This window comes from Aplysia californica, unplaced genomic scaffold (assembly GCF_000002075.1).
Source record: "Aplysia californica isolate F4 #8 unplaced genomic scaffold, AplCal3.0 scaffold00150, whole genome shotgun sequence".
Taxonomy (NCBI): Eukaryota; Metazoa; Mollusca; class Gastropoda; order Aplysiida; family Aplysiidae; genus Aplysia; species Aplysia californica.
Genome location: NW_004797420.1, coordinates 1169049 through 1194928, shown reverse-complemented (window position 1 = coordinate 1194928; position 25880 = coordinate 1169049). Strand labels below are relative to the sequence as shown.

Genomic DNA, 25880 nt, shown 5'->3' with positions numbered 1-25880 from the left:
AAGAAGAAGAAGAAGAAGAAGAAGAAGAAAAAGAAAAAGAAAAAAAAAAGAAAAAAAAGAAGAAGAAGAAGAAGAAGAAGAAGAAGAAGAAGAAGAAGAAGAAGAAGAAGAAGAAGAAGAAGAAGAAGAAGAAGAAGAAGAAGAAGAAGAAGAAGAAGAAGAAGAAGAAGAAGAAGAAGAAGAAGAAGAAAAAAAAGAGGAGGAGGATGATGATGATTTGTATAGCACCTAATCTTTGAAAGGCTCTAAGTACTGTACAGTGCAAGATTATCTTTTTTAATTGACAAATCAGGGGACCGTAAATGCACATTTCAAGACCCATTTGAGGCACTCTCCCTCCCCCCCCACACACACACACGCAAGCACAATTCTCACAAATTCTCACAAATTCTCACAAATTCTCACATACAAAAACAAGGAGCAGGGGACAGTGTTGAATGAATGTGTGTTAACTTTAAAGTGCGGAACGACACACACAGTGTTAGTCGGGAAATCCTGCAACCACGGAAGAACGGTTTCAGCATTCATCTGTATTTCTCATTATCTCTTCTGTTGTTTCTTCTGAACCTTTTACTCAGCAAAGGCAACATGATATATTCAGGATTCCTATCTTTTCAGCTTCTGCATGCAATTAACTTTTATTTGATGGGCCCATATTCAAAGAGTTTATAGAGAAGAAGAAGAAGGCAATGCACCAGTAAACTATTGTATTGAGCATCAGAATAGTTTCCTTTTTTTTTTTTCAAATCTTCTGTTTAATTTTCCTTTACTTAAAAAATGTCATAATATTTCCAACAGGAAATTTAATCTTAAAAAAAATAAATTATTGTCAACTGTTCTTTTCTTTGTTTTGGTGAACTGTCTGTATAATGCTTGTCATCATGAAGGTTACTGGTGAGGATAGTGGGCTCTGTATTTTGTGTTTGCTTCTTGACATTTAAGCAGTAGAATTGACTGGGGTGAGCTGTACATGAAATCCTAAAAACAGATGTATGTAATGAAAACGGACATTTTAGTTGTACCATTTTTGATATGTTTGTTACAAATTTTGTAATCGCTGCAGCTTACTTGACAATGTATGTGATTTTGATTAACCCATGTTCTTGGTGGATATCTGTATTGTTGGTTTTCAATACGCTACCCCAGTACTTTCTTGTTGTATCTCCATTTTTTAATAACAGTGAAAACAGTTCATAACAAAGAGTGAGCTTAAGAAGATGTTACATTTTCACTGTTTTAAAAAATGGAGATATGACAAGAAAGCACTAAGGTCGCGAATAGTTTTGGACCTTTTATTTTGTCCAGTTGCCCTCCTTCTGTTGTAATATTGGTATGAATTTCTTTTTTATATGGACCTCCAAACCACAGATACACTATTCCTTGACACAATTTCTTTACAGAACAAAACATATTTATATTATCTGAAATATGTATTGAAGACAGTAGCAAGCTGTTATAGTAGAACATTCGTGGAACTTTATTAAACATACTGTAACATGGTTTGAAAATGATTGCAGTGTGTTTTTTGAGAAAACAGAAAGCAGCAGTGTTTTTGTAAATGTTTATTTGTATTAATTTTGTCAGTGTAGCGGCATACAGTGGCCTCTGACTAGAGTCATGCTGCGTGTTGTCTTGAACCACCTAATGTCCTTACGGTGACATGAAATGAAAAAAACTACAATGTCATTTAATCTTGCAGTCCAAGATATTCCTTTTATGACATCATTCTTCAGGCCTTGGCATTGTCAAAATGACTTCTACAACCCTTAAATTGATAACAGAAATGTTAAGATGTAAGCCCCATTTGTCCTTAGGCAGGAAGTCTCACTTAGTTGAGGGAATGGCTCTGTTCCTGATATGCTACACAGTCTGTTGCTGCTGTCTTTGGTGTTCTGTAAACTTTTTCCAGAAAAGCTGCTGGTCAGCCATGGAGGTGTGTCTGAGCACACTAATTTCCTTTACAATATGCTCTTGGACTGAGATAATGGATGTTTTCGATCTCATGTTTTCTGCTTCAAGTGTGTCTGGTGTGAGGCGATAAGATTATCTAATAAACAAATTTTAGTTTTTCTCTGAGACTACCCCATGTATCTTATGGCTCAGTGGGCAACTAAATCTGAGTAAATAGACAAAACTCAGTCTTCAACCCTGCAGCCTTAAAAGGTTGATGGGCATATTTAGAAAGAATTTAAAAAATTGAACTCACACATGCTCATGAACTTGGCATATTGCAATGCGTGTGTGTTGTCCAGGTCTTTGTATAGTCCCATTTTGAAGTCCTAAGTAGTACTAGGGCCCTTGGCAATGACTTCTTTTCTTGTCAGGGAAGACTGCATTGAAAGGAGAGGAGAAAGCATGAGGAATTGGCAAGCAGGAGTGTATTGTTAATTTGCGAAAAACAAAAAACAAAAGAGAAATTGGTTCTCCTGTTTCTACAGCTTATTTTGAGTTTGTTTTGTTTTGTTAGTTTAGTTTACTTTTTTAGGGATCAGAATTGCTGTTTTATTCACATATACACTAAAAATTCAGAGCTTGGTTTTCATGTTTCAGCCTTGGAGTTTGTATATCAAAGGTTTCAGCCCCCCCCCCCCCCCCCCACCCCGGCAAAATATGGCGTAGTGACAAGTGAATTAATACATGTAGATCTTGTGTTTTTTGTACATGAGAACATGTCCTGCGTTCTTGTAAATCCGTGATCCCCTTTACAGTTACAGTCAATGCATGGATTGCTGCCTCATCACACATTAACTCACTGCTTATGATGCTGCTTCTTTGAGTGTTTGAAATGAGTTAAGAGAATGATTATTGTATTTGCTAAAAATTCCAAACACCTATGAGAAGATTCCTTTTTGCCAAATCGTTTTTGATCATGTCTGATGTTAATTTTTAATTCCTGGTCATGTGATCAGAGAAAAGATGCAGGAAAAAAAATGATCATGGTTTTCCCTTTTGAAATGCAGGCTGCTGATTTCTAGAGATTAAAAAAATTTTGTCTGTAGAAATTTCCTCTTGAATATATTATTAGTAATAATGTTCTATGCTGCCAAGGCCAACTTTTGTGTGTTTTTTAAAGTAAAAACAGGGCAAAATATGTCCATGGTTTTGTTGTTGTCTAGACAATAGGCCTAACAATAATGTTGGTACTCTAGTTTAATTTTATCAACTCCTTGTTATTTGGAATATCGCTGGAGAAAGCAAAAAACTTTAAATTGTTCAAAGCAATGTTGTGTGTTTAGTTTTACTGAAAGAAAAACGAGACTCTGCTACACCTTTTTTACGGACACTGCACTAGCTTCCTTTTGAGAAAAAAGATTATGTGCAAGTTGGCCACTCTATGCAACAAATGCGTGGATGATAATGCACAATCATATTGATTAAATCTGTTTACACTGTACATTCCAACTTTCAATTTAAGACCATCAGCTGACAAATAGAAATATCTTTTATCATCTAAGCAACTTAAAACAATGGGTGAAGGGGCATTTATATACTACCGCTCTAACACCTGGAATGCTTTGCCCAGTAGTTTAAGAACAATCAAATCTTTTTATTTATTCAAATGTCAGCTAAAGTTGTTTCTGTTTTTAAATTAATGAGGTATATAGATTTAAGTCAGAACACAATGTACTGTTTATGTGCTACTGCTGTATTATATGGCACTCAGATCCTGTTTACTTTAATCTGGGTTTAGTGCTATATAAATACCATATATTATTTTTGCTCTGAGCAAAAATTTATTCTATTTTCAGCACTAGTATCTTGGTGGTGTTATAATGCAAAATATTCAGATTATGAGTTTGATCAACAGAAGATTTTGCACAAGTGATCAGAACCATTTTTTACATGCTTTATGAATAATTATTTTGCACCTCACATGTTACACTATGTATTCTGATGCACGAACACATATTTATACAATGCTCTGCTTTCTTTATATTATAATGTATTGCAGTATTTCTTATTATGTGTACTAAATTAGTCTAAATGGAGCTGTCTGCAACAGGTTTGTTTCAGCTGTCAAAATTTTTAGGATGGAATGGACTGCTTTTAATTGTTTGACTAATTTCGAATAATGAACTAGATCCAGAAGTACTGTGAGCTTATTGTCAATATCTCAAGAGACCTGTACACCCACACACTCACAGATACAGACAGACAGACACACACACACTCTTTCTCTCTCACACATACACATACACTCATTAGCACACACATGTATATGCACCCACTCACACATGGTTGTTTTTGAGGACAAGCAGGCTAACCCAGATTTCAGTGGTTTCTAGAAATTTTGACCTACACCAAAAGTGGGCATTGCCATTCCTATAGGAGAAGTTTGGTTTCATTGGTGTGTATATTTGTTTGATTATAGAGAAAACTCTTCTTGTCTTTTAAAGATACTGAACAAGAGTCGTTTGTGAATAGCATCTAAAACTGGTGGTTCTGTGATTTTCCTTCCATCCCGGGGTAGGAAATAAAGCAGTGGCTGTAGGTGCAATGCCACAAACAAAAACCCAACTCCATCACAGAGAGATTGTAAGAAAAATGAATGGGTATGTTGGTGTCTGTTGTATTATATTGAGAAGTTGTTTGAGGAGATAAAGAAGAGAAAGACGCTATTAAGAGCATAGATGCTGTGTGTTGCTGAAATACAAAATTATAATGTAATATAATAATAATAATACTAATAGTAATAATAATACCAATTGGAAGCTAGATTTCCCCCCTCCTACCAGAGCAACCAAGTCCTCTCATCCGAGAGATGGGGGCAGGGGAAGGTATGGCAGATCCCAGAGGGTTAATGTTGTCAACAAGCAAGACGCAAATGGTCTCTGCACCTTCTCCGCAGTCATAGGGCTCTCTGATAAGTGCATGCTTAATACATGTATGTAGCTGCTGAACAAGGGTCAAAAACCGTACCTTCGATTTTCTCAAAACAGCATTTTTCGGGATAACCTCCTTGTGCTTAAAAGCGACCACATACACTTTCACTTTTATTAATACAGTTGAACCTGCCATGATTGCCACCTGTATAGTACGGCCACCTGTACAAACGGCCACTTTCCAATCCCCCCCCTACATTTTTTTCAATATAATTTAACTATAAAACAGGCACCTGTCCATCGCCGCTACGCGGCAACGGCCACCCTATTTCATCAACCCACTGTCAAATTTATCTGCCTCAGACGGCCAGACTTTGTCAAAAATGATTTATTTTTCCCTGACACTATGGACTAGCTGTCATACATAATTCATTCACCTTTCTTTGTTGTCTGTCCCTCCAATAAATGAAATGATCGTGTTGCTTAGGTCACTCCCAGTGTTTACCCGAGTCGACCAATAATTAACAATAAATTTTCAGCTGCTGGTAAGGGAAGCCTGTGATCCGTCATAACCTATAAGCCCCACCCACAACTCAGTCTATAAACCTTGTCCATAACAATGGAAGTCTATACAAATTTGTGAGAGAAGTGTTGCTCGTTCGCTGCGTGGTGGCGACCCATTTGTTTTACTATGACGCTTGGCCTTCCTTGTCTGACACATTTTGTTTTGTTTTGACCTTTCAAGGAACAATAATTTAAAAAAAACAACAAACTAACAACAATAAGTCCCCCTCAAAACGTCATCCTTCCCCCCTTTCAAAAGAAATCAACAGCAACAACAACATTTTAATGGGCCCTATGGCAGTCCTAAACCTGCGACCACATCCAAATGGGACCTTAGAAGTGAATGGTTTGTTTCCTTCATTTTGATCAGTCCTGCGTATGACGGCCACCTGTCTTATATGACCACTTTTCTCCTCAACAGTGTGTGGTCGTTTTAGACAGGTTCGACTGTGCATACACATACACATGCCCACTTACACTAAGGGATTCAGTTAGTCCAGTGGTTACGGTGTTTACCTCTCATTCAATAGTTCCCAGGCCCAAATCTGGACAGCGATGGAAAATTTTGTTCTCTAAAAGTTTGCCCTTTCACCTCCTGTCCTGCTCTCTAACAATGTTTTTTTGTTTGCTTTCGTCTCTACTTTCTGCCCCCACCCCATCAACTGCTTTGCCCCCTCCTCTGGGCTCCTCACTCTTTCTGAAGCCTTTTTACTGCTACTCCTTGGCTCCTTCTTACTGCTGTCTTTCAGCCACACTCCTGATCTTATGGTAGGTAAGATCTACACCTAGCCTTCTTGGACAAGGGCGAAAAATTTCGGAGGTCCTGTGTACAAGTTGCACCTAGTGAAGTTCCCTTGGTGGTCCAAAATCGATAAAAAGTAGGCTTTTGCCGCCACCTAGGCAAAATTCAAAATTATTTCCTACCAACTGAAAATGTTAAGTGTCTCTTGTGCGGTCATATGACTTTATGCAGTTGCAAGCGCAGTAAAACACTTACCAACCCCCCCCACAAATCACGCACTCATATTCACACACGCACACACACACATACACACTCACACACACACACACAAAAACTCAGACACACACTTTTATGAATGCAATAATATATATTTTTTTCTCTATTTAATTTTAACTGTTTTTTTATGTTCAGGATACATATTTTTTTTTATCCCTGTTGTTTTTCACTCTATCATCTGTCACAATCTTTTTGTGACTGGTTTCAACTGGGTTGACTCATAGTTGTCTCTCTCTCTGTCTCCAGTGATGAGCATCCGAGATGAGATCTTGTCTCAGCTGGGTTCACAGGTGGATGACAGTATCACCTTACAGAAGTAAGTATCACAAAGTAATGCTCCGACAGCTGTAGCCTAATGGTTAGACATAATCACAAAGTAATGCTCAAGTACTTAGGGGATACCGAAATTTGTGCAGCTGTAATTTCTGTTGGTTCTTTGAAAACCTTTTGGTCTGATCTGTTGTGGGTGCTACTAGGAGCCTGTTTTATTCTTATTATAGTTTTTTTCAAATGCTGTCTTGCTCATTTCTCATACCCTTTTTTGATCAGTATCATGTTCATTTTTTCCTTATCAGAAAAAGATATGGAGTCAAAATTTGCTCATGGTAATGTTCTGATTAAAAAGTGATTTGTCCCTTTTTGCCAGTGTCCCTCATATGTTGATAGGAGATACATTGGTCACCTGAACAAGCATACTGCAAAAAAAATTCTTAAGCTGGAGGTAAATATTTCCCTGTATGTCAACAAAATGCATCTGTGATATTTTTATAATTTTTCCAGAGGGCTTGTACAAACTTTTGATGGAGTCAAAACAAACTGTTGATAAGTAGCAAAATGACTGTTGCAACTGTCAATGAATGTTTGGTGTTTCTAGGCAGGTCTCCATTATCAGCGATCGCTTGCGCACTGAGTCTGAGATGTCCAGGGGCAGCAACACGTCGCTGAACCACACAACCAGCTCTCCAGGGCTCAAACGAAGAAACAAGGTGTCGGACAGGATGGCAAACGGGGAGGAGGAGAAGTTGCTGAAGGAACATGAGAAGAAAGATGATGAGAAACTAGTCAAAGTCGAATCCGTTGAAACAGGAAGGGTAAGGATTTTAATCTCATAGTTCAAGGGAGAAAAGTTAGAATCAAAGTCCTTATTTTTAATCTTGTATCTTATATCCCCCTGAAGACTTATGCATCATCACTACTTTGTTGACTGGCCTGTTCTTTCCAAATTACCATTTTGGTCTGAGAGGGGGCCTATAGCTTTGTAGATTGTTACAAACATACAGCCATTGTTTGCATAATCCCTATCTGCTTTGGTTTCTTCTGAATGCCAAGTACTCATCTACAGTCGGATGAATTTAGGAATTGAGGTTAATAGGATAAAGTACTTTTCTTAACTCTTTAAACCCCTTCGGACGCTGGGAGTGTCTGGCTGTAATAACCCTGTTCCCCACTGGATGCTGGGAGCGTCCAATACTAGTGACAACTGAACAATGTCCTTCCTGTGTGAGCAAGGACTTTTGTATTCAAGTCCGATACAGCTCTGTTCCACTATAATGGCATTGAGATTTGAAATACTTGCACTCCAGCTTTTTAGACATGTGTTTGTAATTTTGGGGCTTGATTTTGACTAAGACATTGTAATTTCTGCTATTATCATGTATTCTAAAACTGACAAATTTGTGAACATGTCTTCAGCCGCTGCCAAATTTTTATACAACCGTATGACTGTATTGAAGTGCTGCAACTTGTGTATGACGGGTTATAGCTTGCTCACTTTCGTTTGTCTGCATTGAAAAAATTCTTGCTCATTTATTAATTTACCCATGCTCATGAAACTTTGCATGGTACTTTTGCAGGCCAGCGGTCCAGCGACCAAACAAAAGTATTAAAAAAAGAATCTTGATCCAGTAATAAAAAAGTTTTTCTTTTTGGGCCCTGTATTAAAAACCGCTCTTTGGATGCTTACACCAGATCACTAAAATAAATGGCTTATGGTAACCTTGCCTACAGATTGTTTTTTTAAAAACAGCAACACCACCTTGCCCCCACATTTCAGTGTAAGCTTGTCTAGACATCTCCACATGAGTCTCGAAAATTACTTACCTCGTCTCTAGAATTGTGTATCTAAGAGGAGCCTGAAATTGTGGTGTTGAGGAAAATATGGTAACTTTTCTATGTTTTTAGGTGTATGCTGTAAATTCCCTATTATTTTTTTGACCTGCTACAGGCTTACATCGAAGAAAGCGCGTTGGAACCTTAGTTTGCAGTACCTTTTACACGAATGAACTTTTAGATTCTGTTGGTCAAGGTCTTAGAAGATTAAACAGAGTGATTTCATTTTATCTTGTTTTAATCGCGGTCAGACGAAAGTGAACAAGCTGTAACTGTTTATCTGCTTCTCTTTTCAAAGTCACTATACCGAGTGTTGAATGTAAAACTTTGTCTTTTAAACTTCTGTGCATAGTATTATGTAGACATGTCTTGAATGTAAGCGCTTTGCCTCCTCTTTCTGTCTTTGTCTTGTGGTCTGAACAGTTGTTTCCTCAATATTTAAATCTTTGTTTTTGTTTTTGCTCGCTCTGATGGTGGGTAGTTGGTGGATGCTTTGGTATGGTTTGCTCCTTCTTTCCTAACTAATATTTATTGTCCTAATCTCTTCTCCTTCTTTTCTTTGTATGTTACTCTCTGTAACACCTCTGTTCTTCAGCATTTTATTTGACCTATTTGAGTTGCAAGTGCCATAAAACTTTACTAAAACTAAAACACTCAAATAGTCAGGTTTGTTTGATGGATGGCGGGTGTTGATCATAGCCTCAACTTTTTACCTGTTGTTAGAACGCTGTTATAGGTTTTTTTGGGGGTTTTTTTTCGTAAGATTTTTTCGGCACTTGCAACACAATAAGATCATATAAGTGCAGAAGATTAGAGGGGTTACAAGGGAGTAACGAACACAAAAAAGAAGGAGGAGAGATAAGGAAGATAGATATTTGAAAGGAAAGAAGGAGCAAACCACATCAGAGCACCCTCCAACCACGTAGGCCTACTGTTATAGGTTTCATACTGATTTTACTTGCTGTTGTTGTTTTAATCTGTTATCTGCTGTCGTTGCTGTTGATGGATCAGCTTATCCATTCCTTTCTTTTGGGAAGACAGCAGCCTGTTTTTTAGAAGCATGTGATTGAAGGATGCCACTGGCTGGCTGTGCCTATATGTTTTTAAGAAGTTTTAATTTGTTTTTATCTACGTATTCATCTTTCTTGTTGTTCCAAGCAAAAAGTTATTGTCATTGTCTTGATGTGCCTCTCTTTACAAAAAATTCAGACTGTTCTTTTGACATCATAATCCACTGGTGCCTTCATTGGTCTTTATGTCTGTGTGAGTGATAATGTTTGCTCTTATCGTGTGACTGGAACCTCTATTGCCTCCAATAGGTGAAGATGTCTGTGTTCCTGGCCTATCTGCGTGCGGTGGGCCCTGTGCTCACCGCCCTCATCATCATGTTCTATGTCCTGTACAATGGGGCTAGCATCTACTCCAACATCTGGCTGAGTCAGTGGAGCAACGACGCTCGCAACCCCAACATCACGAAGGATGAGGACAACCGCAACATGAGGCTCGGCGTCTATGGAGCTCTGGGCTTGGTTCAAGGTGAGTGCATTATGTTTCACCCTTGTTTTACACTTTTTTTACATGTGTTTAGTTTCTCTGTTCATCTGTCATGAATATAATTTTATGACGATTGCTATGTTGTTCTTTTGCAGTGCGGTACTTGACTGTCTAGAGTTCAAACTTTTTTATTTATGTGCACTCTGTCTTTTGTCTTAAATTGTCAGTAAATGGTGGAGTTTTAGAAATCCAACTTGTTCAGGTTTGCTGTAATGAAGGCTGAAGTTTTGTAAGCTTTAATTTTCAAAACCTCTTGTTATGACGATATCGGTTTATATTGTTTAAGAGTCTTGTCTCAAAACTGGTCCCCTTGTTACTTTGTGATTTGTGTTGTGGTCAGAGTGACGTGATAAAGCTCAATAGGGTAGAAATGTCAAATCATTTTAATATGGAAAGGATCCTGTCTAAACAAGCGCTAGATTTATTGCTCTGAAGTCAAATGTCGGGATTTGAAAAAAGTAAAATGTTGTTCATATTCTTTTGCATTAGTTCTGATCTCTTGGTAAGGTGAGTGCTCATGTTAAATATGAGATGCTTTTTGACAAACGAAGAGAGCAGTCATAGATAAAGCTGATGATTTGCGTCTCAGGTGCTGAAGTAAACATTTAAGCGGTACAAAATCAGTGATTATAGTTCATTCTTTGATCAGATATTTTATGATCCTGAAGGTTTGAGATCACATTAAAGTTGTACAATCCTTTTTGTCACAGTTCCTTAATGGTGTCTTATAATGATGTGGTGAGTGAGTAGCCATCTGTGGTCTCTTGAACTTTGTTACTTTGAATTCAACATAATGATCATTAAGCTGTGTAAATAATAATCTCTTGTTTCAATTACCAGTATTATATTATGATCTCATCAAGTCGGATGTGTAGATATTTGTCAGAGTTTTTTTCATCTTTATTAAAAAAAAATAGAAAATGTTTCTTCTCAACAGCTGTGACTGTGTTTTGTGTATGTGTACATATGTAAATATGACTATTTTAACTCAAAAGTCTCTAACAGTGCATACTTTGTTGTTGAGCAAGAACGTCATAAAAGAATTTTTAGGTTCCTTTATTAGTAGCTGGTGGTTGGCGGGTGCTCTGGTGTGGTTTACTCCTTCTTTCCTATTAAGCTTCTATTGTCCTGACCTCACCTACTTCTTTTTTGTGTTTGTTACTCTCTTGTAACACCTCTTATCTTCTGCTCTTATATGACCTTATTGTGTTGCAAGTGATGTAAAACTCTTACTAAAACTTAATGGATTTCTTTCTGTATTGTATAATCATTCTGTTTCTTGCATTCTTTGTACTTTATATCACTTTTAAGTCTTTGGTTTGGCTAAGAATAAACAAAAGCCTCTGAGATTTGGCCTTATTGCCTCACATACCTGTCTATATTGGGGGTGAAGTGATGAACTAATGGTATTTCTTTCTAGACTTAACTGTAGCTCATCACTGAAGCTCAAGGCGTGGCCTGAAAGGCTCTAATCCGAAACTGGAGGAAACTGATAAGCCAGTGGTTCTTTTAATTTGCTTGCCTCTCTGATCAAGGCTTTCTCCTAACTTCTTGGTTCTTGATTTGAACAAGATGGGAAGGGAGGGGAGGGGAGGGGAAAGGAGGAGAGAGAGTGTACTGTTTGTTTGCTCTTTATTCTGGATAGTTATCTACGTTTGTTTTCAGAGAAATGGTTGAAATGTTAGATGCATGTTGAAGGTGTCTTTAATATATGTCTTATATTTACATTGATTGTTTTTAATGGGTTTTTTTATGTGTGCAATTTTTAAGGCTTTTTTTGCAATTATGCTCGAGAAAAGTTGATCTCTGTTTTTTCTTTTATATCTATAATTATGAAGTCGAGGTATATTGCATGAATGTATTTGTACTAATGGATTCTTTTATGCTTTGGATGTCAGTCATAAATGTTTGTGTGTCTCTTTCTAAATGGCGCTTCATTTATTTATTTTGTAGTCGTGTTTTGTGTCACAGACTTTGTTTTCTATTTCTGCTTGATTTAGCACTCAAAGTGTTATGCAAAAAATAGCCAATTTTGCTTAACACATTAATGCACCCTTTCTGGATCTCGTTTGTGAATAAGGATGAATGTAAGTGAGGTCGCAGTGTAAATAACCTAACTAACCAGTGTACCTACAGTGTTTCCAAGGTCAGATGAGGAGGAGGTTAATGGGAAGAATTCTATTGTTGTCAGCTTCTTCTACTTCAAGTGTTGCTGCTGTTGTTATGAAATATGGATGTTTATGTGCCTCAGATCAGGGCTCAACTTCCTTTCCAGATCTTGCTTCGCATGTGGTGTGCCCGTCTTTGATAGTTACTGATTGCGGATGAAGGCTTTCAATTTGCCAACAAGGACAAAATTCTGCTCGCATGGAAACATTAAAACATGATGACACAAGGCTCAAATTTGTGAGATATCGGATGTTCTAGATCTTTTTCAGTCAACAGTTCATCCCACATAGCTGTGAAATCTCCTATAAGCTATGAGAAGCAGTGCATTGTAAGAGACTAGAACGTTTGACTGAGTGCGTTGTTGTTCTATTCATGCAGTACATACACTAAAATTGGAACGTTACAGAGAAGACTAGCATGACTCGTGCACAAGGATGACATGCAAATTTGTTTGTGAAGTGTTTCATATTTTCTGGATCTCTAACAACAACAAGGCTGGATCAACTAAACATGTCACTTTGCAACATGACAATGCCCTCCCCCCACGCTGCCAAGGTTACCAAAGAATGGCTATAAAATTGTGGTTGGGAGGATTTTACTCCATTCACTTCACAGTCCTCATCTTGTCTCTTGCTCCTTCACACTTCCATCTTTACAGACCAATGAAGTGATATTTAGCGAGGAAGAAATTCTCTTATGCCATAAAGCTTGTGGAGCACGTCAGAGATTGACTTCGGTCGCTTGTAGCAAAGTTCTAAAGGAAAAACTTGTACTTACTCATGTGGTGATGGGAAAAATGCTTGACTGTTCATGGAAGTACAAGAAATGTTTAGCCAACTGTGTGAGTTGTATCTCAATTATAAAAACACGCTTCATTTTAGAAGCATTTTCTTGCTAAGTCTGGGACAGCCCTCTTATTTCTAAAATTGCATGCCAATATTTTTAAAATTTTATGCCATATTGGCCTCCTGGTTCAAGTGACAGCAAGCAAAGTTTGAATAAAAATTTCTTGAATAATTTAGAAAACGTTGCACTGTAAATGTTTTTTTTTTAAGCCACTAAGTACCAGCAATAGCAGAAAAGTGCTCCTGAGTGAAGAAGAAACAGTTACTACGTTAAGGTTGTCTTTGTATGTTTCTTTTCTTCTTCCTCGTTCTCGAGTCTTTGTATGTGAATTGTTGCTTTGTGCTCTTTAAAGTATTTTGTTAGGTCAGTGGGTATTGCACAGAACTGGTGTGCATTTGACCTGGGTTTGAATCTTGTGTACACACAGTTTTAGCTTGACATGTTGAAGTCTGCCATTTGTGAAACAGATGAAGATTAGATTCTGCTCTTCTGTTGTGTCTTCTCAATGGATAGTTCAGGTGCTAGTAATGTGCTGTAGCTCATAAACCATAACTGTTTTGGAGATAAAGAAAAGTTGACTTTTTTGTTTTTCTTGATTTATTTCATTTTGGCTACAGCTTAAAGGAGTTGCTTTGCTTAGATATGATCCAAATTGTTCTGATTCGAAAAGATCAGCTTGTGTCATGTGATCTCTTAAGTTTATACTGTTGTGAGTTGTCCATGAGCTGTTCAACTGTTTTGAGCTGTTCAACTGTTTTGAACCTGTTGTGATGCACGCAGGGCTAGCTGTATGGCTGGGTGCGTGGGCCCTGTACTTGGGCAACATTGGCGCGGCCGCTCTCCTCCACGAGGGCATGCTGCACACGGTGGTCTGTTCACCCATGAGCCTCTTTGACAGTACACCCCAGGGCAGGCTGCTCAACCGTTTCAACCTGGATGTGTTAGTCATAGAGTCTCTTATGGCGCCAGTCTTGCATTACTGGCTGCACGCTGTCATGCTCACATCGGCCATTCCGGTGCTCATTGGGATGGGCACACCCTGGTTCCTGGTCACGTTGGTCCCTCTTACTATTTTCTACGTATTCGTGCAGGTTTGGACACTCATGCTTGAAGAACCTCTCTTGCTCCCCTTTCTGTCTTAAATCTAATAGTCTACTCAGGCCTCTTTTCTGCGTGCTTGTGTTATTTTGCTTTGCTGCAAGTTACCTGCATCTGCGACTACTAACACTGCAGTCTTTTAACTGTGCCCATCTTGTTAACATTACTTACAAGTTACTTTGGTAAACAAAGGTTCATTGTGGTTGCGCTTTATAGTTGTGTTTTATTCTGTAGCAGGCCGATGTGGCAAACGGATGTTGCAGTATAGAGTTAATAATGTGCAATTGCTAATATTGTTTTGACTTTCAGGATGTACTCTGCTCTCACAAGTTTTTGATGTTGTTGTTGTGTTTTTGTTTTTCTCTTTTCTCCATTTTTAAAATTGTATCATCACTAAATTTCGCACCTCTGTGCATGTGCATAATCATGAGTGTGTTTATTGTGTTTGTATGAATTCCCCTATAACCCAGCCCAACAACAATCCTCTAAGAAATGGTTTGTCCTTATGTGCATTTCCTGACTTCCCCCGCCTCAACTCTACACAGGTGTACTGGTCATGGTGTGTGCCCTCATCACGGCCGTTGGGGGTATTGTGGCTTCTAGAAAAATCTTTGTCCTCTTCCTGTCCAACCTTGTCCGAAACCCGATGAGTTTCTTTGAGCAGCGGACGCTGGGCACCATTCTTAACCGCTGTTCCGAGGACATGGCTGAGCTTGACTATGTGGTGCATTTCAGCGTGCGCTCCATGCTGATGGTCATCCTGTCGGCTGTGGGTACTGTGGCGGTCATTGTCACAGCCACCCCATGGGCAGCACTGGGGATAGTGCTAGTAGCACCTGCCTATGCTGCTGTTCAGGTACTAGCCAGTGCTTTTGCAAACCTGAGAGACTTCATCACCTTGTAGGGAGAAATTTGCCATTTCTAGTACCTGTTTGCATACCAACACATTATGCAACTGCTACCCACCCAGTCAGGAATATAAGATGTTTCACTATTCAAGGTGTACATTTTTGCCAAATATTAGAAAGTACTTGGGAAGTCCAGTTCTCTCTGTTTGTATTCTGATTAGTGCTACTGCTACTCACATAAGTATTCAAATTTATGGGTTGACTAATTACAAATTCGGAGAGTTCAAGTTCTTTTCATAGCTCTAATTTCAGTGTCTTATTAATATGAAAAAAGCTAAATACTACTACCTGCTAGTCCTATATTCCGTATCACAAATTCACTCCCCCCCCAAATCCCTTCATCTCCCCCCCCCTCCTCTCCCCCTTTCCCATTCCCTCCGTCTCCACCCCACCGTACCTTTTTTTCGTCATGCTAATTGCTACCCAACAACAGTTTTGTGCAGCAAAAATATATGCTTAAATGTTCTGTATATCCAAATATTTATTATGATGATGTCCAATTTCTGTTACTTATCCTTTTCTCCAATGAAGACACTAAGACTTGTCTTTGGCTGCAAAAGGCTGACAGTCATTGGAAACCTTTTTCACCATTACCAGACTGCCTTGTTTGTCTTTTGAATTCTCAATTAAGCTACCCTATAATATACATCTGAAGTTTTACTTTTTTAAAGTCTTAAAGGTATGCTCTGTAAATAAGTATTTTTTTAGGAGTGGTTATGACATATGTCTTGTGACTAGACTGTATTATTAATCTTATTTTCCTCACGTTTCCATTAGCAGCTTTAATTACATCTCCTGCACCTTCCTTTGTTTGTCATCTTTGGGCATATTTTTCCTCACTTTTTTTTTTGGGGGGGGGGTTATTTCTTTTGTCACCTTGAGTCAACAGTGTTTGCATGCCCTGAGTGACCAAGCATCATTTCTTGAAACGGAAGAAATGCACAGTTTTAAGTTTTAGCTATTGTATGATATTGTGGTTTTCTTCTTGCATGTTTGTTATAAGTCTTGTTTGAAACATTAATTTTTTTCTTGCCCAGGTCTAGTTGTGAGGAAACTTCTGTTTTCTGAAACAATTTTTTTCAGATATTATTATAGTCACAGATGTTTTTGAAAGTGACTTTTACTTGACTGATTGAGAAGAATAGTGTGACTGTTACAAATTTGAATCTCTGCTTTAGAATTTGGGAAAGCGTGCTCAGTATCAAAAAGAGAATTAAATATGTCCTGCTACTCTTTCTGTCTTTTATTCTCTCGTCTTCCTCCTTTCCTTCTCCCCACCTCTCCCCTTTCTCCCCCCCTCTCTCTCTTCTTTTCATCTTGCTCCTCATCCTGTCTCTCTTTTTATTTTTCATCTTTTGACTAATCAAGTCCTAAAATGAGTCTATACAATGTTAGGCTCCAAAATTTGCACAGGTCTGATCACATTATAACGTGTGTATTGCTGTAGGGATGACTGCTGACTTTTGAAGAGAAAAAAAAAAAAAGAACTCGGGATTGGAACCAGTCGTTCACTGCGGAGTTGTAAACGGAATCAGGTACCCCCCAAAAAAGTCTCCAAAAAACTGATTGTCTTGGCTTTTCATGTTTCTCCCCCCCGCCTGTTTCTCTAGGTATAATGGTGTACATCACAGCGCTGATGCGCATGCTGGGGGCAGTCAAGGCCACGGGGATGCTCCACCTGGGTCTGCTGCTAAATGTGCTGGCCAGCCCCATGAGCTTCTTTGACACCACGCCCACTGGCCGCATCGTCAATCGCTTCAGCAAGGATGTAGACACACTGGATGTGATCATCCCCATGATCTTTGGGATGTTCCTTATGTGTTTCTTCAACACCTTGTCCACCATCCTGGTCATCTCCTTCTCCACACCGCTGTTTCTGGCCGTCATAGTTCCACTGATGGTCTTCTACTATTTTGTCCAGGTACCCACCACCCACTCCCCTCCTTTCTGTCTTGGTCGTTCTGTACCAGACATTCACTTTGGTCTTTGGTTTTTATAACATATTTTACTTTAAGCATTTAGTGTTTGTATTCTTTCGTAAAGTTTTGGGGATGGTGATACCCAGTTTATTTTCAAAGTAATTATTTGCATTTGAATGTGCTTGTGAGGTGTAATCTTTTTGTTTCTTTGCCTGTTGGAGTTTTTTTTTTGGATATGGTGAAACACCCTTTCTGATACGTTATTTTTTTGGTTGGAGTCATTAGAGGCAGCATGCACAAAAAGCGAATGGCTGTTGTCACCATGACAGTGTTGTAGATAGCTGTGTGGTGTGCATGCTTAACCGTTGTAGAAACATTCACCTAGAGAGTCTTACTTAACTGTTCATGGGTGTGTCAGAGGGTTTTGTGAGTCTAGTTGTGTGCAGATCTGCAAGTGTGCCAAAAATGCCTAGTAGCAGCCCATTATTGTACATGTTTTAATCACAGACTTCACTATTTTGTTGCTTAAGTTTACTGCACTGTAGCATTGGCGTTGGCAGACAGAGCAATTTTGTAGTCTTGAGCATCACAGCCTGTAGTTATAAAGCACATGGTAAGATGGTACTAGTTTATTGTCTCTTCTTTTTGAAGCTTCTACTTCTAGTTAGTACACAGTAAAGTCTGATTATTGCGATCTGCTCAGGTTGGAGCTCTTGATGTAGTTGGCAGGCTTTCTTTGCTTTGTTTAAAATATGGCTATAGCGTCTCACATGTGGGATTGGTTGGAGGGCATCACTGGTAGGTTCTACTCTTTTTCTTTGTGTTTGTTGTTTCTGTCTGTTTAGTTGTCTTGGTCCCTGCATGAAGTGAATCAGTTTCAATATGCTTCTGTTTACTGGAACAAGAATCTTTGCTTGTTGTTTTCTTTTAAACAGTTCTGTAGACATTTTTCAGCAGTTTTCTGTCAATCAGAGCTGTTTTGTGTAGTAGTATCGGCTTGGCCTGTCCTCCTTATTTGCTGACTTTCAGTTATGTTGTTTGCTGTACCCTGGAAATGTGTTAAAAATTACAATTCTTCTCAAGGTTCAGCTTTTTCATTGACCTTTTAGGGTGACAGATTTTGTTTTTATGGGCGACTGTGTTTTCCCATCATCTGTGTTTACATCTTTTGTCTATTTGCTGGTACTAATTGATCTAACATTGTTCTGTTGGTTATGCATGATTATATTTTTGCGATTGCAGATTATTGGCTTATATTGCGGTGCATGTTTTTTTTGTTTTTTTGTTTTAAAAAAAACATATTTATGCATGTTATGCCTAAATTTGATTTCCCAGCTCATTTCAGAATTCTTTCTTATTCTTGTCCACTTTGGTTTTTAAAACAATGCGTATCAGTTAGTTCTTTTTTTCCAGATCTTACGGCAGAAATGGATTGTTAAGAGAACTACATGCTGACACAGGAATGAGCTGTATGTTTGTGTTTTTATTACGCTGATGTATTAATCAGGTTGTGGCTTTGTGAGCTTTCTTCAGGCTGAGCTACGTGGAAAGCCAACAAAGCTAGGATGAATCATCTTTTTTTGAGCATTGTTGTGATTTCAGCATTTGCTGCAGATGTTTTCTTTACATTAAAAAAGTCAGCAATAAAGATGTCATCAACATGACCAATATTTGGCTAGAAGAGTATTCAAAGAAATTACTAGTCCTTATCTCAATAAATGTTTGCTCTTATTTGGGCGCAAAGATTTTATGCATTTGTAAAAAAAAAAAAAAAAGTGAAACTTAAGATGTGAGGAACTACGTGTAACACATGTAAAATTAAAATACCACCACCACCACCACCAACAACAACAACAACAACACACACACATGCGCACATGCACACACACACACACACATACACACACACAAACACACACACAGACACACACACACACACACACCAGCTCCCGCGAAGAAAAAGCCTAGGAAAAAAAAACAAGCAGAAAACCCGAAACGAAACCGTTAAACAACAGGATTAAACAAAACTTAAAACCAACAGTAGCAATAAACTACTGTATGGCTCTAGTTGTGCTTTTACTTCTCTCAACTTTGCGCAGAAAAAACAATAGACTATTTAAGTTCTCTTCCTGATTACATGTCAGATTCTCTGTATCTCCTCCAACATTCATTTCCCATTCATTTGACAGATTTACTAACATATCAGCTTGTTTTGACTTCTAAGTGATGGTTGCAATTTCCAGTTGAGAAATGTGACCTCTGAAGCCTCACGGGCTGTTATTGATTCTAAAACCTGACAAAAGTACTCCTAGCCTGCCCCCCACCCTGTATTTTTCCCCCTTTATGCCACCATCAGGATGTCTTGTCCTGGCCTCCAATGTGTTGAAAGGGTACGGTGGCGTCGTGGCCTCCACCATGCTCCATGCGGCTCTCAGTTCGGCTGTGGTGCATCTGCCAATGAGCTTCTTTGACAGCACGCCCCTGGGCCGTGTGCTGAACCGGTTCAGCAATGACGTGGATGTGTTGGACCTGGTCATCCCCAATGTGCTGTTCATCTGCCTGCACTGTCTCCTGGCTGTGTTGTCCACTCTGCTGGTCATCTCCATGTCCACCCCTCTCTTCTTGGTGATCGTCCTCCCCATGGGTGTCTTGTATTTCATAGTGCAGGTACAGGCCTCGCAGCTCCATCTGTGTTAGTTTGTGTGATGTGTGTGAATGTTTTATGGTTACACCAGTCTGTCACATTTGTGGTCAGAATGATTTATTTCTGGAAACTCTGTCTAGGGAAAAGAAGGAAAAAAATGTCTTCTGTTTCTTCTACGCAAAAATTGTCACACCTCCTTCACTACTGCTTGTAACGAAAACATAGAGAGCTTTGTCTTTCTTTGTCTTTTTCTCTCTTTGTAGTCACTTTTTTTCGTCTGTGTCAGTTTGTGGCAAGTTGTGACCACTCTTTTTAAAAAATAGTTGTTTATTCCCATAACATCTATTAATGTGTCCTCCTTTAAAAAAAAAAAAAGAAGCATTTCTGAGTCAATGTAGTGGCTGTCATGTCCAAGATCTCCTGTCCCTACATATAAAATAATAACATAATATATTATGTCGAGGTTGGGGGTCTTGACATGACAATCAAGGTATTTGTTTAGTCGTTTGTTTGCCATTATGATTTGTGTTTTGTTTTCTATTGTAGTAAGACTATAACTTTGTTTATTTGTTTTAGATAAGGTTGAATGTGTTCACATCTCACTGTTATTGTGTTTCACTCAAATCACCCTACTTTTAAACTTTCCAACTTTTAACCATACTGATGTAGCACCATACTATTGAAGTAGGAATTGTTACTTATCAACAATTTTCAGTAACGATCAACTATTTTCAGTAACATTCTTTCTGCTTTTTCTTTTATAATTTGACCGCTATTGTTTGATTATTCTGTTCAAAGCTCAACTGGATAGGTTAATAAAGGTGAAAGCCATCTCATGGACCCGAATCTCATGTCGAAGGGAACTTAATGAAAACTGGTTAGGCTTTAGAACATGTTTGGCTCTAGTGCTATTAATAAACAGAAGAGAACTTTTCCTCTGGGTTGTTTCCTCACAGGTCATTGGACATTCCACTGGTAGGTGTGACTTATTCCATATCCCTCTCCCTTTCTCTCTTTTATCTTGCTTTTTTGCTTCCTGATCTCTGGATTGCTTCTGTCTTTCATCTCTCTTCTTACTCTCTGAGAGCCACACTATGGCCATGGTTCTGTGGATGCATATCTTCTGCTCGAACCAAATCCTCTCCTTGACCCTTTACTTCTAACCTATCGCAGATAATATGAGAGGAAGAAATGACTGTTTGGTGGTAAAACAATAACTTTTGACTGCAGCTCTGAATTGATAGTATATATTATGAAAACTGTCTCCAGAGTTAAAAAGTGGTGCTGGTTATTTATGTAAAAAAGAAGTTGTAAAAGTTGTGGTCTGAATGCACGTAGATAAAAACAGAAGTAAATGGTTTTTTCTGTCAGTAACGCTTCTGTTCTGACTATGTTCACTGGTATTTATCATATTCATATCCACCATGTAATTTTCACAGAAACTTTCCACAAAGTATTTAATTTTTTTTTCTTTTTCTGTGTGATGCAAATTCTCTTTTAATTGATCTTTTTTAAATGCCTCAGTTTACAATGCTTTAAGCACAGCTGGTAGGAAGGCTATTGAAGTTTTTCTTCAGCATTTAAAAGATAGGACATTAGAAAAGAGACAGACCTAAATACATAGGTGACATGCCCCTTCTTTGTTCAATTTTCCTTACAATTGTTTCTAACACAGGCACATCCATACACATTGTTCCATATATGTCTATGCTGCTGACCTTGGTAGGTTTGCCTGTAGCAGCCTCGAGTGGCCCTGTAGTCTCGAGTGCCCCGTGTAAAAGTATATTTGAATTGGAAAACTTTGTGTTCACATTGTGTCAGCAGTTGATTGGAGGACCTAGCTTGTAAGTCCTGCCTCGTTTCTGTCCCCCTGTTTTGTTTCTGTCTGTCTTGATTTTTCTCAACTCTAAGTGACTAATCGTGTCAATATGCTCCCCCACAACTCTCAGAACCCCCCCCCCCCCCCCCCCAACAAATTTGAGTGTTTTTATGTTCATACTTGGAATAAAATTTTAATATTTTACAAAGTAGTTCTTTTCATTTCCAGCATTTTTAAATGTTTGGATTAAGACATCTTTTTTTTCAAAGGTTTAGTAATATGGGACAGGTGGCTTTGGAACTTGCGAATTTGTCTGTTTTTGAAATATTCACTATAGTTCTTGCTCTTTGTGTCTCTGGTCACTTGAGAAGTAGACTGACATTTAGAACATGTACCAGTGACATTCTGACATTTATACCTGTGACTATTTGGACATTCCGAACGTGAATCTGCGAATGTTATATTACATACTGAACTACCCATGACTATTTGGACGTTTAGAAACTTCACCCATGAACACTAGATAGCATTCAGAACATATACCCCTGAATGCTTTGACGTCTATATTTACTTTTTAAAATAATCTTCTAGGATAATTTAAATTTTTTTTTCTTCTAGATTTCTGTTCCATTCCTAGAAACATTCCCTGATAAGTGTACTTCTTTGTACAGGGTATTGTTGTCTTCCCATCTACTACAGTCTTTCTCCTACTTTTTACTATGACATGAAGTTATGTTAATGAGTTAATTTGGAATAAATATCTCCATATAGTGTCTGCAAAGCATTTTGTTATGTGTACACACACTTTTTGATTGAAGTTAATGTCGATCATAGAATTTTTACTTTCAATTTTTTGCTATAGTTATGCTTGACTGGTATAAAAATATATATATTTTAAAAAATCGTTTGAAGTAATCTTTAGAGCTGTGCCTAGTTTATTTAAAGAGTCATTTTATAAAGACCGTTTGCTGAGTGCCATGTCTGGAAACAATTTTTTTCCTCCCGATATCAATCCTTGTTGTGTTTTGTTTTCCACGCAGAATAACGTCTTTTCCAATTAACTGCATGTGCTTACTTCAGCTTTCTTTATTTGCATTGGCTTGTAACCACTGATATACGAGTATGCTTTTGTCTTTGTTTTGGGTTATGCTATACACATATATACTTTTTAACACTCTTTTTTGGACTTTGGGTTTATGTTAAGAAATATCTTCAATTATATTTTTATACTGGTTATCTTCTTCATAACGTAAAGAAATCTGTGCATTATAAATTATACTTGCTGCTAGCTGTTTGATAGTTCCCATCTCTTTAATACATAAGTTGTGGGTAGCAGTTGCATCTTAACAAGTCTGAATGAACTTAAATAATATATTTTCTCACTAAGTGACGCAAGTTATGGGTAGCAGTCGTATAATATTTGTTTATAATGTACCCAAATGTTAAATTTGTCTTTGTTCATTCATTAATGAATCTTAAAACCATTGTCTTTTTGTTTAAAGAAAATAAGAAATGATGACATATGTTTCTGTACAATCGAAAGTTGAATAGAAATGGTTCAGTCTACTATTTGATAAATATTCTGGATGGTTTTTATGTAGGGTTAAATTTGAATAATTCATGTCAAAACCTGTCCAGACGTGTAAGACATATATCTCTCTTTCGTACCATCAATGGAGACCATAGTTAAAGTAAGCAAATAATGAATTTTTAAATGCTTTAGTGTGTCATCTTTAAGTTGAATCACAACTGAAGTGTGCCAGTTAATACCTGTTAGAACAAAGTTATAAAGTCTGTGTGTTTAATTTTTAAAATATGTATTCCACACATAATTTCATCCAATGCTCTCCTCTGCTGTGCTCAGAGATTCTACGTGGCGTCCTCGAGACAGTTGAAGAGGCTGGAGTCTGTGAGTCGCTCTCCCATCTACTCTCATTTTGGTGAGACCATCACTGGGGCCATGACAATCCGTGCATTTGGTCAGGAGGCACTCTTCATTAAGGAGTCACAGGACAAGGTGGACCTCAACCAGATCTCTTACTTCCCCAGCATTGTGTCCAACAGGTCCGTACAGCCTTTGAAAAAAGCTAATTTTTTATTTGATTATTTTTGTTTGTTTTGGGAATTACTCACTACTAGACCCAGAGAGGTTGGCATGAAGCCCAAGCAACTGCTGTAGTGATTAGAGGACAGATAAAGGAAGTTAGACGACAAAAAAAGAGGAAGTCAGAGGAAAGAAAAAGGAAGAATGAAGGAAAAAAAGGAAAGATGATAGATAGATGTGCAAGTCATATGTATTGTATATCTTAGCATAGATATATGTTCCAGTGTTTTTTTGCTCTCAAGGGATTTCCATTTTCTGCTGGCATGCCTCTGCTTGATTTTACGTGTGCATTGCATCGAAGTCGGGCCATCTGTGCTCTAATAAAGTCTTTTTCTCAAAATAATATGGTTGCCAACACAAAAAAGTGGGCAACTTCATTCGACCGTGCTTTACAGCCTGATTTTAAAAAACGTAGGAGTTGCTAATTTTCCTAGCAATAGAGGCACTATTTCTTGTGCGGTAGAAGTGTCGGAGGTTTCTGTTTGGTTTGTTTCTTGTTTGTTGTAAACTTTCTGGAATGTGGAAAAAGAAATAAAATGAAAAATACCACTTTCATTGATCCGCATAGGATAATTTGGGAATCATCGGTGAAACAGTGCTCACATTAATTAATTTAAAGATTACATCAGCAACACATAATACATCATATCTCGCTATAGACAGTGATTATTGGTTACCACAGATAGCACCATGTAATTCCTAGCTAGGGTTAGCTTATCTCAGAGTCACAGGGGTGTCTTGTTCATGGACACACCCCAGTGACTACTTTTCAAAGTGCTTCATGGTTGACATTGCTTGACTTCATTGTCATCTCAGCCTCGCTCATGCTCACTCGAAGGTAACTCTAGTGTAGTGTGGTCTGATATTTTTGGATTTTCTTGTCTTGCTTTATAATGTATTTTTATTTGTTTTACTATTTTGTTTGAACCTAGGTATAATTTAAATATTTTGTTTTCATGTAGCACAGAAATATGTATTCCTGTAAAAACCAAAAATCGGAAAAGAAATTTCCTTTTTTACAACATTGATTTATTGTCTCCTAACCCTTTCCCACTGAGAGCCTGTAAATGTGTATCTGTTAATGTTCTGTTCCAGGTGGCTGGCTATCCGTTTGGAGTTTGTGGGAAACTTTATCATTTTCTTTGCCTCATTGTTTGCTGTCATTGGCCGTGACCACCTGAGCCCTGGCATTGTGGGGCTTTCCATCACCTATGCTATGAATGTGAGAGCAATTTTATATACTATGCTGTCTACCCTTACTAAACTCTCATGAGACAGGCCCTCTCTTTCATTACTCAGTAGTCTGTGTTATGTTTTGATTTTACATTTCCCCCTGAAACTATGAAGATAAATATCTTTAAAGAGTCAGTCAGTGCAAGAGTTCTGATTTCTTTAAGTTAATCAATCTGTTGTTTGTGTGTGTCTTGCTTTTACCCTGCCCTAATTGACCAGTGAGTGTGCTTCGCTTTACTGAAAACAAAAGGAACTAAAAGACAGTCTTGCATCCCAGTTAAGCAACAACAACAAAAACCAAAAAAAAAAAAAAAAAAAAAAAAGGAATGTGGAAAACAGAAATAAAAAAAAGGGCAGAAGGAAGGAGTAATGGTCTTGTCAGAAATCTGATTCAACATTACATGGAGCAGGGAGGAAGTGTTCTTATAAATTAGTTCAATTTTAAAAATAATTTTGTGTGATTAATGTATCCTTTTAATAAGGTCTACTCATTTCATGGATTGGTCACTCTGTTCCTAAAGTTATACTGTTCTTATTGTAATGGTAATAAAGTAAAACGCTTGTCCTTGTCAAGTCGTAATGACTCGTCAAACAAAACACCACTGATTTCATCCTTTATGTAAGTAATGATTGCAGTGTCGGAAAAAAACTTGAAGTCAAACTTAGTTGCAATAGATTGTCATAAACAGTGATACAAATGTAATTGCAATGAGAATCTTGGAAGCAGTTTTTTCCACCAAATTCTAATGAGAATGTCTTTAAAAAAGATTCAACCCTAATTGTAATGAGAACAACGTATGCAAATATTCTTACCTAAGTGTAATGACTGTATTGTATGACTTGGATTTGGATTTCTGTCTACTATGCCATGTAGAAAAAAAGAAGATAAGTTTGGCTGTGTATGTATTCTCCCCAGGTGACTCAAACGTTAAACTGGATGGTGCGCATGACCTGTGAGCTGGAGACCAACATTGTGGCTGTAGAGAGGATCAAGGAGTACACTGAGACCCAAACAGAGGTGAGGGGAAAGTGTGTGTGTGTGTGTGTGTGTGTGTGTGTGTGTGTGTGTGTG

The 25880-nt window shown here is 38.0% G+C and overlaps 1 protein-coding gene and 1 non-coding gene across 7 annotated transcripts in view; both read left to right on the top strand.

The window, feature by feature from the left end:
* Positions 1 to 25880, top strand: part of LOC101863978 (multidrug resistance-associated protein 1) — an 89360-nt gene that overhangs the window by 55349 nt on the left and 8131 nt on the right. For all 6 annotated transcript variants that reach the window (XM_013081896.2, XM_013081895.2, XM_035969489.1 and 3 more), the window contains 7 exons: positions 6652 to 6721; positions 7280 to 7496; positions 9834 to 10050; positions 16700 to 17010; positions 23336 to 23535; positions 24671 to 24797; positions 25725 to 25826. In XM_013081896.2, coding sequence (XP_012937350.1) covers positions 6652 to 6721; positions 7280 to 7496; positions 9834 to 10050; positions 16700 to 17010; positions 23336 to 23535; positions 24671 to 24797; positions 25725 to 25826 — 1244 coding nt within the window. The remainder of the gene's footprint in view (positions 1 to 6651; positions 6722 to 7279; positions 7497 to 9833; positions 10051 to 16699; positions 17011 to 23335; positions 23536 to 24670; positions 24798 to 25724; positions 25827 to 25880) is intronic.
* LOC118477595 lies at positions 12601 to 12710 on the top strand. The gene has a single exon (XR_004858484.1). It is a non-coding gene; the product is annotated as a U6 spliceosomal RNA (small nuclear RNA).